This window comes from Lygodium microphyllum, chromosome 5 (assembly GCF_053477565.2).
Source record: "Lygodium microphyllum isolate KBCC chromosome 5, Lygodium_microphyllum_v1.1.10, whole genome shotgun sequence".
NCBI classification, from domain to species: Eukaryota; Viridiplantae; Streptophyta; class Polypodiopsida; order Schizaeales; family Lygodiaceae; genus Lygodium; species Lygodium microphyllum.
The window spans coordinates 73,753,676-73,770,414 of record NC_141139.1 but is presented as its reverse complement, the minus strand read 5'-3'; the positions used below and the strand labels follow the sequence as shown (position 1 = coordinate 73,770,414).

Sequence of the window (16,739 nt, the reverse complement as noted above, 5' to 3'; positions counted from 1 at the left end):
AGTTCGAAAGGTGTGAATGGTTGGTAGGTTGAATGGACATGGCCGAATAGGATTGTGGGCCGGATGTGTCCAAATGTGTAGCTTGGCTGGGCCGACGAGTCCAGGTGGACCGAGTGGTTGTGTGTCCAAGAGTGAGCAAGGCCAAGTTGGCCGGGGGCCAAGGAGGCCAAAGAAAAGTGGCTGAGGGCTAATTTTGGGACTCAGCCTAGAATCAAGCCACTCAGACGGGCCGAACACGGTGCAATTTTGGCCGACGTAACAATAAATCACTCGAATCACATGATTTAGTTCATGGCATATTGCACGGACCTCCAAATCAAGCTATGGATAAAGGAGAAGGGTTGGATATACTTGTAGCGGGCAACAAACTCGTCGGCGGCAAGATCGAAGCGAATCCATGCAATGGAGCTCTCTCTCTCTCTCTCTCTCTCTCTCTCTCTCTCTCTCTCTCTCTCTCTCTCTCTCTCTCTCTCTCTCAATTAGGGTTTCAAATGAGCTCTCCCTTGGCCTCTTGGCTATTAAACCCCTTCCTGGCAAAGGACTTGCCACTCCTAATCACTTACTTGTCGACCTTAATCCCCTTAAGCACTCTTTTTTCCTTGTTTTTCTCAATTTGTGTCCTATTTGGCCCTATTTTATAGCAGCAAACCCTATGCTTTTCCAATCCGATTTCTTAATCCTAACCTGCTCTAAATGCAACAAGATTTGAAAGCAAAGTACTGAAATGATCTCTCCTACTCTCCTAATCATCAAACCACCAAAATAACCAAAATACTTACTTGTTGTGAAGATTTTAAAAAACTCAAAATCTCAAGCTCTGGTTTGGGGATGAAACCCTTACTTCGATGCTCGATTTTTGAGGTGCATAAGCACTCAAGCTTGAATCTGTTGGTTCGAGCAACAAACGGAACCAAAATGTAGAGGAAGCTCACGCTCAACCACCAAGACCCATGGACTGCTTATTCATTCAAGCATTTCAAGTGTGCACCTATGGCTATCTCTCACCTAGCTAACATGCCTTTGATCCTACTAGGATGTAGTGAGCTTACCTTGATGCTTGAATGAGTTGTCTCTCCTCCCTCAAGCACACTGGTAGCTCCATGATTTTTGATACAAGCTCAAGCATTGTCAAGCCTCCACCTCCAAGCTCCATCCTCCATAGCCGCACCCGAGACAAGAGAAGAAGAAGAGAGTAATGGTGGAGAGCTTCACCTCCTTGATCCCTCACCCTCACACACTCACACTCCCTCTCTCAAGCACACACAAGTAAGCAAAGAGAAGAGAAGAGAAGAAGAAGAGAAGAAGAAGCGTCTCTTGTTGCCACATACTAAAGAATGAGCTCTCATTCACTTTTTTGAGTTTATATACATGCCCTAAAATCCCTTGGGTGGCCATCCCCTTTTTTACATGACTGGTCATTGTGGTAAGGTCCTCTTTTCCATTCCCTCCTACTTGGCCTATTTCTTTAGCTAATGCCCATCTACCCTTTTAGGATTTGCACATAAGGGAGCCTAGCGCTCTTTTACAAAATTTTTGGGACACCTTTCACTAAAAAATGTGTTTTTTCCTTTAACTTGATTTTAGAGGCCGCCGTTGAGCCTTTGCTTGTTCTCTGTCCTGCTTCTTCCATTTAATCCTCATCTCACTTCCTTCGCTTCCTTCTCGAGCTAGGGTTAACAACCATGATAAGTATAAAATTTAAGACAAGTGGATAGGGATTATCATGAAAAGAAGAGAGAAAGAGAAAGGGAGAAAGATAAATGTTGCAACCTCAAGAGCTTGGTAAGAAAATACTTGTACACATCTCTAGCCCTTTGTGACTATAGCCTGCATGGTCTACAGACTTGTCACAAAGAGAGAGAGAGAGAGAGAGAGAGAGAGAGAGAGAGAGAGAGCACGTCATGACTACTGCAAACAATTATGTTCAAATTGTGTGGCAAACACACAGTCAAATAGGCCCACAATCATACCTACGTGATGTTTGATGATAGGCATGCACCATGGTTGGTTTGGATATATCTTTCAATGGCCAAGAGTAGAGACCATGGGCTCAAATTTCACAAGAGAAAAAAGCAATGGTTCCATGCAAGGAATTACAACAAGGGGCTGATGGTCCATTTCCTAAAGCTCTTTCAAGCTTTGATGGTTTTAACCCTTTTAGTTCCTCTAATGCACTCCTATATCATGCCATGGCAAGCCATGGCTAATTTTCAACATTTGCTTCAATAACAATGTCCAATTTGGGTTGAGGTTGAAGGATGTCCAATAGTTTTCCAGTCTTTATTGAAAGATGTGATAGCTACCATCAGCACTAGTTTGTTGGTGCTTCTAAGCATGTAGGCATAAACCAAAACACCTTTGCATGTTATGGGATACTATACACAAAAAACTTGATTGCTTGTGCTTGAATTGTTCTGGTATGCATCCCTTGAGGTTTAGAATCAAATGGGGCACTTTTGCACATCCTTGTTTCTTATATGGGAAGTTGGATCATTTCATGGGTGAGTACTTGGAAAAATGGATACCAAGGTTGATTTTAATGTTGATACATGAATGATGTTGACAAGTCTAGTGTTAATGAATACCCTATACTACATAGAGATTTATTAGTGCCAAACAACCCGTGCTTTCTAAGTCTACTTTGGATTGATGTTCATACCAAAAAATAGAAAAAGCTTGATGTTGAGCTACCAACTAGCACATTAGCAAGATCTTGGGACTTCTTCCATACATATGTATGTAGATAGGATAAGTTCTCAAAAGCGTAATACAACTGATATGGCTCCCTTTGGTTCCAAGTTGCTTGGTAACTCTAGATTGTATGCTGATCACCCTCAACACTACCAATCTATCTTGCCATTCCTACGATCTGCCAACCACCCTTTCCTTTGATAAGAAGGGCAAGGTGATTACTCCTTGGTATTTCCATTATCCACGACCACAACTTTTACAAATGAGGACAAACCCTCTCCCTCTGAGTTTGAGCTTCGTGATGGGTAGAATGCCTTTATAGTGATAGTAGATTTTCTATTTGATGTGGTGCTCAAAGCATTAGTTTCTAAGGTTAAAACGGGGCAAGATTGGCCTCGAGTCTTAGCTTTGTTTGGTTTATGAATGAAGATTGCCATTTGGAATTTCTATGGTGTTTTCTCTTATAGTACACAACATGATATGTGGTGTGTTTTTATATATACTATGGAGCATAATAGTAAAAAAGAACAAGAAGGATTGTTCAATATCATGGGTGCAAGTTGTTTTATGTTGGGGACACTGCAATGCGACACTCTAGTGTCCTCATGGTTTCTCATGAATGATTTCAATCTATTCTAGTAAAAAATGATGTGTTTGGTTGATTCTTGGTTATTGAAATTATGCTTGAAGGTGAGTTTTTGTGGCTAGTGTAAGTCTATGCACCTAATGCCCCGGATCATCATGCTTTATGGGAAAGACTTAAAGACAATCTCTTCCGTGGTAGAGAAAACTTGTTGATGGATGATTTTTACATGTGTATAGACACATCACAGTCCACTTCTTCAAGCTTTGCAATGGATGTACCAAAATGCCATGATTGGGATGACTTTGCATTAACTATCCTTCAACATGATATTTGGCCTTGGCTATGTTGTCAAATTTTGGATATACCTTCCATTTGGCACAACATGATGTGATATGGAGTCATCTAGATCTTTGGCTTTAGCTATGTTGTCAAATTTTGGATATATCTTCCATTTGGCACAACATAGTGTGATATGGAGTCATCTAGATCAAATCTATATCATGTATCATGATGCTTTTTTTTCGAAGAATTTGAAAATGAAAGTTTTTCATCAATATGTTCTATAGGATAACTTTCCCTTACAGCTAGTCATGCTCAGACTACCCATTAGAACCTTTGTGTTATTTTTGGGCAAGCTTCCTTGGTACTTTGATTCCTCCTTTTTGAGCCATGAGGTCTTCAGTGGTTATATGATATAGCTAATTTTTACTTGATTTTCCATGTATAGAGAGTGCATCCTTTGATCAACTAATTGGAAATGTGTATTGTGTTGCCAAACAATATGCAATTCATCATGCTCATCATGCCTTGCACCATCGGTAACAACCATGTTGTGAGGAGATGTTGTCATTGGTTCATTCCCTATATCCAAATGATCCATTTTTTTCACCCTTGTCTTCACTCTTGGATGCTCTTATTAAGCACTTTCAACTACACTCTTATCAATAGGCCAAGCTTATGGCTCTAATAAAAGGCTTGCAAGATAACTCCTATGAGTCCTATAAATTTTATCATTGCCTACATGTATCCTTTGCATGAGAGAACATGGTGCAACTACAGAATGTCGATAATAAAATGGTTACAAATCCTTAGACTATCATGTGCATCTGTGTAGGAAATATTTTATTGATCTATTGAGTTTGCAATAGTCCCATTCTGATCAAATTGCCCATACTCATTTGTTGTGTTATGTGTTGATCCTAAATTAGGTTTCTCCTAACATTCATGTTACTTTGGATGTTGATATATGTGAGGACATAAATTTGATAGTGGGTTGTATGCATCCTTTGCACATAAGAATATGGCATGCCTCTACAGAAAGCTGATAATCAAATGGTTACAAATCCTTAGACTATCATGTATCTGTGTAGACAACATCGTGTGTATCTTCTTGGTTTGCAACAACCCCATTCCAATCAGATTGCCCATGCTTGTTCAATGTTTTATGTGTTGATTTGGGGTTAGGTTTCTCCTGATATTAATGCTACTTTGGAGGAAAATATTTGTGAGAATGAGGTCATGGATATCTTGCTACATCTATCTTGGGATAAAAGCCCTAGCAGAGATGGCTTCATTAATGAATTTTTTGAGACGTATGCTACTCATTTAGATAAGCATACATCTTTAAAGGAAGGTGCTATTAAGTTGATCCCCAAGTCTCCTTCCCTTTTGATGCCCAAACATTGAAGACTGATCTCATTGATGGGTAGCATGTAGAACATATTTTCCAAGGTGTTGGTTAATCATCTTCGTTCGCATCTCCCTACCATTGTGCATCCGAATCAATATGGCTTCATTAAGGGCAGGAATCTCTTGCATAACATTTTGAATGTACAGATGGTTATTGATTATGCACAACACTCAAATTAGGTGGAGGCTGTTCTTATGCAGTTTGACTTGGAGAAGGCTTTCAATTATTTGGAATGGTCCTTTCTAGCCAAGCTCATTCAGACCATGGGCTTCAAGATCACACATCTCAATTGATATACACTATCAATAGCAATGGCCCCTCTCAAGTCATGCTCAATCATGGGGTCATTGAGCCCTTTGTTCTAGGATGATCATTCAAAAAGGGTTGTCCTCCAACTCTCTTGCCCATCCAATTCTCACAATGTTGTCACATTTGGCTAATAATGGGCAATCGTTTAGCTTATCTCTTTTTTCAAATTAGCATTTTTTGGGCATGCATTGGCTGATGATATCTATATGACATTGAAAGCTAATCATAACGCAATAATTAAAAAACATTAACATTAACTTAAATTATATATTTAACTATTATAACACTATTTAGGCTATTCCAATGTAATAATAAAATATCACTAATCATTAACTTAATAATAACTTTTGTAAATAACACTAACAGTAACATAACATAATTAACTAAATAATTAGCCAAACACTAACATAATACTAACTTAATAAACATAAATTAACGAATTATACTAATGCAGCATAATTAACTAAATAATTAGCTAAATAGTAATGTAACACTAACTTAATAAATATCAAAAACTAATTAAACATTAGGTGCCTCAAGAGAAGGTGATAATGGTATCACAGCATATTTTTACAAGCATAGTGAATTAGCAAAATTCAAATGGCCAAAGCATGCATCCTAGAGTGTTATATTTAAAACAATTTGCAAATTGCAACTACATATACCATATCTTTTACATACAATTTCCAAAGTTTTTGAGCTCATACAACCCTCATTATAACAAACCAGATGCAAAGATTGTATCACCATATGAGAGATCATGAATAATACAACTATCATATATGAATTTGATAATAAGGCAATCATGATAAGTACGCAATTTGATGGTAACTTTTTTTTCTCTAGCATATACAAGCATTTAAAAGTGTAAAAGTATTGCCATTGAGTATAAATCACCACTTTACCAACTCCTTTGATAGGATAAAAGGAGTTATTAACAAATGTGCAATAAAAGGGAACAAATTGTGCTACAAAGTAATGTTCTTAGTGACAACACAATCAAAGTACATATCTAAATCCACAATACATATGCAAGAATCATTTAGCAAAAGGTCATAACTACATTGCATTCTAAATACCCATTTTGTAACCTGTATAACATTTGCAAATTTTATAATAGAAAAAAAACAAATTTCACATTTTTATCCACTCAAAGTAATGTGTTTACAATAGCTATATATCTCTTTTTCATAGTCTCTTTTGCAATCAATTAGGATAATCCTTAATGACACGATCTCTTGTTGTACAATACTTACAAAAGCATTTACTCTCGGTTCTCTTCTCATCCTTATCACCCTTCTTAGTTTGAAAAGTGTTTGCAGTTTTTTGCTTATCAAAAGAAAATGTAACTTTTCCTTTACCTTTGTAACTACCTATTAAAGCTTTTAGCAAAATAGAAACAAACTCCTCAAATGACAAAGCATTGGCTTTCTTTTTATCATCAAACAAAGAGTAGACACAAAAATATATAAGAATCAAGAACATTCACAATAGTTTACACAAGTAGACTATCTAATAAAATCTCTTTTTGCGACAATTAACTACTCCTTAATATTTGTCAATAAATGCTAGTCACCTTTATCCATATATTCACTCTCTAATTGTGCTGATGCAAACAAGTAACCTGAGTCACATTTCTTCCTTGATATAGATGTGGAAGTGACTTACATGAGCAAATGTAGGAACCCATGGTATGTTTAACAGATAACTCAATCAACACAAGATCTTGCACATCTCTGCTATCCTAGTGAGTTTATTTAGTAGTAGGTAGTGGTGCTTTAGTATTAATCCCAATGAGCAAACGTTGGATTTAAGGTTGCAAGAATGCGCGCACATAGCCTGGATAAGAAAAACCTTGAGAGTACACAGCACAAAGTGTATGAGAGTATCAATGTAACAAATTTTCAAATAAGTTTGCCCTAGATTGAATGGACATATATACAAAGCCAAGGGAAAGTGAGGGAAAATAGTGCCCTGCCAATAGTTATTCTAACACATTACTATCAAAAGCTCAAGGGACTTATCAAATCTCATTTCAATCTAAGAAGATGAGCCAAACAATGTTGATGACTCTGTTGGAGAAGCCAATCTGCTTTGATACCAAATGTTGGATTTAGGGTTGCAAGAATGCACACACATAGCCTGGAGAAGAAAAAGCTCAATTGAGAGTACACAGCACAAAGTGTATGAGAGTATCAGTGTAAAAAAATTTCAAATAAGTTTGCCCTAGATTGAATGGGCATATATACAAAGCTGAGGGAAAAAAACCTCTTCGTGAGGGAAAAAAGTGCCCCAGCAGTTGTTTGTTCAAAGACATTACCATCAAAAGCTCAAGGGAGCCCCCACCCACCACCACCTGGTGTAAAAATTTGCAAAACTTCTCCAGCTGACACTTCAACAGTGTTCTTTCCACCAAGATTTACAGACCTTCCATCCTTTAAGACAAGAAGATTTTGGCCTCTAGCTGCAGAAAAACCTCCTTCCAAACCTCGAGGAGCATGCACACGACGTTCTGATAATATGCTGACAGTCACAGGTCTTCTGAATTCTATGATCCTTTTGATACCCTCACCACCCTTACGCTTGCCAGCACCACCACTATCCTCACGCAAACCGAAGCAATGGAGGATTACCGGATACCTCTGTTCAAAAATTTCAGGATCCGTAATCCGCGTATTTGTCATGTGGCATTGAACACCACTTGCACCATCCCAAGTAGGACCAGCTCCACTGCCACCACCAATGGTTTCATAGTAACCGAATGTATTGTCACCAAATGTGAGATTGTTCATACAGCCTTGCGAGCAAGCACATGCATGGAATGCAGAAAGTATAACATCTGTCACTCGCTGAGAAGTCAGAACATTGCCACCTACAACAGCTGCTTTGTCACTTGGGGAAAGAAAGCTTCCTTTGGGGATGTGGACTGAAACAGGAGCAAGACATCCCTGATTCAAAGGAATGTCGACATCGACTAAACAGCGCAAACAATAGATTACAGCAGCAGATGTGACTGCTTCTGGAGCATTCCAGTTCCCATACACTTCCAAACTTGTACCATCAAAATTGAAATTAGCCTCACCCTTATTCTTGTCTATGGTGAGCTTTAAGTGGATCGTAGAACCATCATCCATATAGTCTTCAGCCTCCAAAGTGACATGATTTGCCTCTTCTGCTCCAACATACTTTCCAGCCCTGGAAGCTACTGACTTCAACATCTCCCTTACAGCCGCCTCTGCATTATCCTGCACATGCCACATGTAGGCTTGGACTACATCTAGTCCATATTGCTCTATTAATTCTCCAATTAGAATGATGCCCCGATGATTGGCTGCTACCTGTGCCCTTAGATCAGATAGGTTGTCATCCAGCCTCCTGGTCCCTGGAATCGTGTGCACTTTTCCTGACTTTACCTTTTCTGCATCCACATGAACTTCTGACTTCAAAATCTTGGTTATGCCCTCTTCTTGAAACTTCCCTCCCTCTACAAGTTTGAAGGTCTTGATAGCTGCTCCTTCCTCCCATATTGCCTTCGAAAAAGGTGGCATACTGCCGGGAGTTATGCCTCCAATCTCAGCATGATGACCTCTGCTTGCAACGAAAAAGATCAGCTTTCCATCTTGAAATACTGGTGTAATGACAGTGATGTCAGGCAAATGGCTGCCACCAGCAGCTGGATGATTTGTCACAAGAACATCTCCATCCTTCAGATTATTCTTCCAATACTCCAATTGCCACCTCACACTGCTAGACATTGCACCTAAATGCACTGGTACATGAGGTGCATTAGCAACAAGACCCCCATCAGGACTAAACAACGCACAAGAAAAATCTAATCTCTCCTTTATATTGGTGGAGATAGAAGTCCTTTGAAGTGTGCGTCCCATCTGCTCTGCGATTCCCATAAATCGATTATTGAAAATGGAAAGTTGAATGACGTCCACCTTTGTGTCAACTTTGGTCAGCCGACCATCTCCAACAACTGTATCTGCACCAACCTCAATCCTAACATTTCCATACTTTGTAATTGTAGCCTTACAGCCAGGCTCAACCACTATTGTACTATTTCCATTGATGATAACTGCAGGACCTACAATAGCATGACCAAAGCCCAACTTCTCTAGCATGAAAATTGGTGTATCCTGCCACCCAGTTCCGAAATAAACCTTGTGCTGCAAGTTTTCTGCTTGAGGTTCCCCATGTGCCCTTGCCAGTTCTGCAGGTTTCAATATGTTTGTATAACCTACGCCATGAATACGGACATCATTGATTAAAATGGATCGCCCATGCAGCTCAAACCCATACTCTCTATGAAACTGCTTCACAAACTCGGCAGCAAAATCTTGGCTTCCATTGGATGGAGATGCAACAGTGATAATTGTATCTGTACCATCATATCGCAAATTCAGAAGCAGTTCAGTCTTTATACTAGTGTCTTTAAACCCTTGATCTGTAAGTTTCTGCTTCACTTGTGTTGCCAATACATCAGCACGAGTGTGCACTTCCTTCATGGCTTCTTCCCCATATACTGCTACAAAGGGCTCTTGTGCTTCTTCAACAACATCTGCTAAACCTAGTCCATAGGCACTAAGAATACCACAATAGCGATGTACTATAACTTCCTTGATGCCAAGGGCTCTTGCAATAGCACAGGCATGCTGAGGCCCAGCTCCACCAAAGCATGCCAAAGCATGCTGGGCCGTCTCATAGCCTTTCATTTCTGTCAGCTCTCGAATTGGCCTGCACATGGCCTCATTGGCAACATCCAGAAAACCCAACGCAACCTCCTCAGCACTCATTGCCTTGGAAGAAGCATCTTGCTCAGCACGGTGTCTATTGATGCTGCCAGATAAGACATCAAATGCCTTTCTTGCTGCATCCACATCCAGCGGCTCATTCTCATGTGGACCAAAAATGGATGGAAAATAATCAGGGATAACCCGACCAAGGAGCACATTAGCATCTGTGACTGCCAATTCCCCTCCTTTGCGATAGCACACAGGACCTGGGTGAGCACCAACAGATTCAGGCCCAACTTTAAAGACCCCCACTTGAAACTTAAGCTTAGATCCTCCACCTGCAGCAACTGTATTGATGTCGAGTTGAGGAGCCTGGATAATGGTGCCAGCAATTTGTGTTTCTAGCACTTGTTCATAGTTCCCTGCATATCTGCTAACATCAGTTGAAGTGCCACCCATATCAAATCCAATAAGGGGCTTCTTAGTCTCCAAATCAAAAGTGGTTTTTGCATAGCCGACAACACCACCAGCTGGACCTGACAATATAGCCTTGTGACCAGAAAACCTGTACTCAGGTGTGAGTCCACCATCTGATTGCATGAAAGAAACTGCAACCTTGTCTAGGCCCTCATCAAAACCTGAGAGAAAACCCATCAGATAATCTTTGATGACAGGTGTTAGATAAGCATCCACAACCGCAGTAAGGCCTCTTGGGACTGCTCTAACCATAGGTGTCAAAGCAGAGGAAATTGAGACCTGTTTGAAACCCATGCTTTGGGCCAATCTTTCCACTGCTTGCTCATGGTATGGGAAAGTATACGAATGCAGGAAGGTGACAGCCAGACTGTGGATACCTTTGTCCAGTAACTTCTGAAGCATGGGTCTCAGCTTGTCTTCATCAATGGGTTTGACAACTTCAATGGTCTCACCAGAGATACCCACGACTGTGTGTGAGGTGGGATGGTCAGAGGCTGAGACGAGCCGAACACGCTCCTCTGCTTCAATGACTTCTTCATAGAGGGGTGAGGGTTTGGCAACGGTGAGATCGAAGATCTTTGGCCGAGCTTGGTTACCGATGTAGAGGAGGTCTTTGAAACCCTGTGTGACACACAGGGCAGTGCGCTCGCCTTTGCGCTCGAGGAGGGCATTGGTGGCAACGGTGGTGCCCATGCGTATCCAATCGATGTGATGGGTAGGTATTTTGGCAGTGCGGGAGATCTTCTGGCCTGTGCATTCTTCCAGGATTCTGCGAATGCCTTCGCGAGGGGCATCTTCATAGTTGCCAGGATCCACAGACAAAAGCTTGAGGACTCGATAGCCAGGCTCAACAGGGACCTCTGCATAGATGTCTGTGAAAGTGCCCCCCCTGTCCACGCAAAATCTGAATTGCCTTGATGTAGGCTCTGCACCCATTGCTTTCACTCCTCTTCTTCTTGTCTCAGTAGCAGTGTGTGACGGTAAAAGCTACGTTATGATGACCACGGTCGATCACTCTGCCGTGCTTTGACACACTCCTCTTCTTCTTTTCTGGGTTCGTCGTCGGGATCACTTTGCTGTGCTGTGATCCGGAGAGCCCAGTTGATCCGTCTGTGATCAAGTGTCAATCCTAGATTGTTGAGCCTGCTGCATGGATGGATATATAGGAATCGATCCCTCTCGACACGACAAAATGATGAGAAGTCAAGAAAGTTCATCGTATGGCCATTGGCAAGTGAATGTGGTCCCACACAAACAATAATTCAAACCCATGCGGTCGATTTTAGAGCCGTGTCACGTCTAGACTCGACTACTTTTCTCCTTACTTAGGCAGGCTAGAAGCTCTTCCCACACGGTGTTGCGAAACTCGCAACCAAACTACGAGCTTGGGATGGGTCATTTCATAACAGCAAATCTCATCACCTTTGCACGAGTACTAGACCAATATTACTTGTTGTTGATGGTACACCTTGCAAAACGCATGACAACATCACCTTCCCACCCATTCAAATAGCCATTGCACAATCAAGGCGGGGCCCCTCTCCTTGCCATATTCAATGCTCTGTGTGTGTGTGTGTGTGTGTGTGTGTGTGTGTGTGAAACATTCCCCTAGGATCCAACCTGCACACGAGACATAATGCAAGCCAAACTCAACATACAAGGGACTAGACATCAAACTTAGCTCCCAGTCGTTGAGCCAAATGGGCTCACCCCTAAGTCTAGCAACTAGGAGCATTGCAAGCCATGATCACATCCCAAGGGTTGGCATCCCATCCCACCATCCCTATGTATGGATGTGTTGGCCAACGGGCCAAGAGTCCAAGAGTGGTGATCACACAAGGAATGTGCACAATAGGGCTTTGAGTCCTATTTATAGGACTCAATGCCCTAATCTCGAAATGTCCTTAGTGCATTTGAACTTAGTCACTTTGTAGCCATCATGACCAATGCTACTAGCACCCACCCAGATGTCCAGGGATATAACACTTTCCCCTTTATGAATGATTGTTGTCCTCAGCAATATCCTTAGGAACGAAGTGAGAAAAACGACTTTTCAATGAATGTACTGAATCCCAAGTAGCCTCCACCTCCAAGCCATTTTTCCGCTTGACCAAATACTCGCAATAAATAGTCTGACAAGATTGTTTAGTCCTAACGTCAAAAACCAAATCAAGTTCAAGTGGAATATAACGAGTGGTATCCTCAAGATGTGGAACTTCCTCAACCAAAACAATCTACTTACCTTGTCCTAGTTGTTCTTTCAAACGTCTCATCTGGAACAAAGGGTGAACTCAAAATTCTAAAGGTAAGTCTAACTCATAGAATACACTACTTATTCTCTTGGTGATTTGGAAAGGACCGCAATACCTTGAAGACAATTTATAGCACTTGTTGATAGTCATTGAATTGGAGTCTTTTTGGACTTTAAGATAAACCCACATGCCTTCCTAGAGCTCCCTAGGAGCGTGATGTTGGTTAGTGTAAAACATGGCACAATCCTTGGCCATTTAATGCTTTCCCTCACAATCGTCAACATCTCCTGCATATCATGCAAAAAGTCAACTATGAAGTACGTGGTTTCAACTCATAACCATACATAAGCATAAATAAGCTATAACCAGTAGATGAATGCTTAACACTATTATGAGCAAACTCACTCTAAGGAAAATAATGCTCCCAATCAGATTGTCGATAGGAGACATATGCACGAAGCATATCCTGCATGGTTTGATTCATCCATTCAGTATGCCTATCAGCTTCTAGATATTCCAAGGATGACATGGATAATCGAGTTTCTAGTTTTTGGAAGGCCGTATGCCAAAAATGGCCTTTGAACTTAGAATCCCGATCACTAACTATTTCATCGGGAAAACTATAAACTATAAAAGTATTCAACAAAGAGACCAACCTACTCATAACTTTTCGTGGTCATCTTTCTATGAATGAACCAAGCCATGTTTATCAATCGGTCGAGGCTAGATCGCGTCATGACCTCAATTCATATGGGACAATCCTACTACAAAATCCATAGAAATGCTACTCCATTTTCTATCGAGGATTCGTAAAGGATGCAACATCTCTGCATGCCTATGCCATTCAATTTTGTTAAGCTAACACTACAAACACTCACGCACATAAGACTCAACCAAAGTCTTAATATATAGCCAATAAAAATAACATGTAACCAAGGCCAAAGTTTGGTGTCTGCCAGGGTGTCCAATGCTTACTGCATCATGACACTGATAAAAAATTTTCTTGCGGATATCCTAATCATTGGACACACACGCTTCATCTTCTTTGAAAAGTGATCCATTCCAAATGAAATACTTTTCCACCATCTTTCTCACGGTAGCCAACTTTCGGGCATTCGGAGTGCCTAAGCTTCTTGTGCTACTAGATGCCTCTTGAACCAATTGCCAGATCTTACCAAAGTGAAGATCATTTTGGCAATGGCCTTTGAGAGAAATATAGAAATTAGTCAAAATTTTGGAGAATGACAAGGCATTGATTTCAAGAATTTGACTAAGAGCATCGACAACCATATTAGTTGCCCCCTTCTTATAGTGAATTTTGAAGTTAAACTCTTACAAAAGCTTTTCCCATCTTGCCTTGTGGCTATGAAGATTAGGGTTGATCACATAGATATTTCAATGTGAGTGGTGGTCTATCCAAATAATAAACTAAGCATTGTACAAATAACAATGTCATAAATTAAGCGCATGGATGACTGCCAATGTAGAGACGCTCAACCGCCAAGACCCACAAACTGCTTATTGTTCAAGCATTCCAAGCCAAGCACTAATGGCTACCTCTCACATAGTCAACACGCTATCTATCTCTACAAGTGTAGTGGGCTTACCTCCATGCCCGATCGAGTTGCCTCCTCTCCCGAGCACTCTGGTAGCTCCACTATCCACGCAAGCTTCTCAAGCTCCACGCTCCAAGCTCCATTGCTGCGAGTAAGAGAAGAGAAGAAGAGAGGAGAAGATGGAGAGCTTCTCCACCATGGTCCCTCACCCCTCACACTCTCACACTCCCTCTCTCAAGTGCAAGCTCAAGAAGAAGAAGAAGAAGAAGAGAAGAGCCACTTTTGGTCATGTAAGGAAGAATGTAGCAAATCTGAAGCTATAGAGCATTCAACGCACATATTACCTTGCTTGACAATGCAGATAAAGCCCGGTGCTCTTAAAATAAATCATGGTGTGTCTTGTGCTCTTTTACAAAAGTATTGACTTGCGTTTTTTCTTGTGCGCCTTTCTCCTTGATTTAGGAATTTTCTGCACTTCTTGTGTTTCCATATTTTTCTTGGTGCGCCTTCGTCTTCCATTTCACTTTTGCCTTGGCCTTGTCTTCTACTTTAGATTTTCTAGAATTTGCACCTTGTTTGTTTGAGGGTTAATAGCCAACAAATCCTTCTCCTAAGTAGTGTAGCGTGTTTGGGCATCAATGCAAGCTTATAGCCCAAAATTTATTAGGTTAGCCATCTTGTGATAAAGGAGAGCACCTAAAGTATAATCACTCGCATCTGTATAAAGCTCAAAAGGTTTATTCAAATCGACAATCTGCAATATCAATGCAATAATAAGAAGTCATTTCAATGTTTGACATTAATCAAGCTCACTAGTCCAAACAATGGGTGTACTAACGTGCTTCTTCTTACTTCAAATAACCTTAAGAAAATATATTAAGGGTTTAGTAATATGAGCATAGTCCTTAATGAATTTTTGAAAAACTCCATTAAATCTAAAAAGGATTGTACTTGCCTTATGGTCCCTGAAATAGGCCAATCGAGTACTACTCATATCTTTTTGACATCCTTCTAAATGCCATTAATTAAGATGACATGTCCAAGATATAATAGCTCCATGCGAAAGAATTTGCACTTGGATAGTTTAGCGAATAGTTTCTCTTGTCTTAAGAGATGTAAGATGGTATGCAAGTGTTTGGTATACTCCTCTAAACAACTTACTATATGTAAGAATGTCATCAAGGAAAATGATTATCCACTTTTCAAGATATGGGCAAAATAAATCATTCATTATCTATTGGAAAGTTGTGGAAACATTGGTCAATCCAAAAGGTAGGACAAAAATTTGATCATGTCCATACAGCGTTCAAAATGTAGTTTTTGGGATATCCTCTAGAGCTATTCGTATCTGATGGTATTTGGATCTTAGATCAATTTTGGTGAAAAAGTGCACACCACAAAGTTGATTTATAAGGTCATCTATCCTTGACAACAACGAACTCGTGGGCATTTACTTGGCTCAATATAACCCTTAGCCAAATAGTCTTGAAGTTGCCTAGCTATCTCATCCCATCCCATATGTACATTATTTTCTATGATACCAAAGGATAAACATCCCTTGATCACATGGAAATGACCATCAAGCAAAAAAGAAAGTACATGATTTTTATAATCAATAGATAAGGAGTATGTTTCAAAGAACCATGACATGCCAAGAATGGCATCCACATGGTCAAAGGCTCATAAGTTGGAAATCCATTATCTAATGGTACTATTGGATCAAAAGGTCCAAGTCTAGTACCACTTGCCAATGATCCATTGTAGGACCCTCCACATATCGAACATGATCAAACTTAGTCAATGAGTACTATGTGAAGTAGTGGTCTCTATATCAATAATAAATAAATAAAATTATGAGTAGAATCTTTATCAAATAAAACTATAACATATTGGCCATTTATGTGACCAATTATCTTTAATATTAAGGGGCTAAAAACAATTTTATTAATGGGACTATTGTTGCTATTGCTAGCATTGACAGAAGATTCTTTGAATAAAATTCTAGAAAAAATACATGGAGCCTCAAGAGTATTTATTGAATTCTTGGAAGTAGACTTCGCCTTTATGTTTTGGGAACATTCATGATTATTGTGAAAGTGGTCCATATGATGGTAGGTAAAACAACTGCCCTTCGAGCAATCCTTGTTGCAAGTAATCATATGATTGCTATCCTTTTTCTTATGCAACTCTGAGATTGGTTGACGAGTTGCTATTGGGATAGATGATTTCTTTGCCTTAAAGATTGAGGCCGCTTGATGGAACCCCCTAGTCGATTGGCTACCCCTACTTGCAACCAAAGTGTTGTCAAATTTTTTTGCATACCTATAGATGTCCTCAAGCAAGTAAAGAGGATTGCATAGTATCTCATTCTGGTAGTCTAACAGCAATCCAAAGAGGTATCACATGTAAAGCAACACTTGAGAATCGTCCAAGGCCTTT

The 16,739-nt window shown here is 40.2% G+C and overlaps 1 protein-coding gene across 1 annotated transcript; it reads right to left on the bottom strand.

The window, feature by feature from the left end:
• Positions 1-7,202: 7,202 nt before the first annotated feature.
• OXP1 (oxoprolinase 1) lies at positions 7,203-11,690 on the bottom strand. The gene has a single exon (XM_087677979.1). The coding sequence runs from the start codon at positions 11,426-11,428 to the stop codon at positions 7,607-7,609; it is 3,822 nt and encodes a 1,273-aa protein (XP_087534105.1). The 5' UTR covers positions 11,429-11,690; the 3' UTR covers positions 7,203-7,606.
• Positions 11,691-16,739: the final 5,049 nt, after the last annotated feature.

Coding starts and splice junctions, on each gene's coding strand:
- OXP1 (XM_087677979.1), bottom strand. CDS start 11,428: ATGGGTGCAGAGCCTACATCAAGGCAATTCAGATTTTGCGTGGACAGG.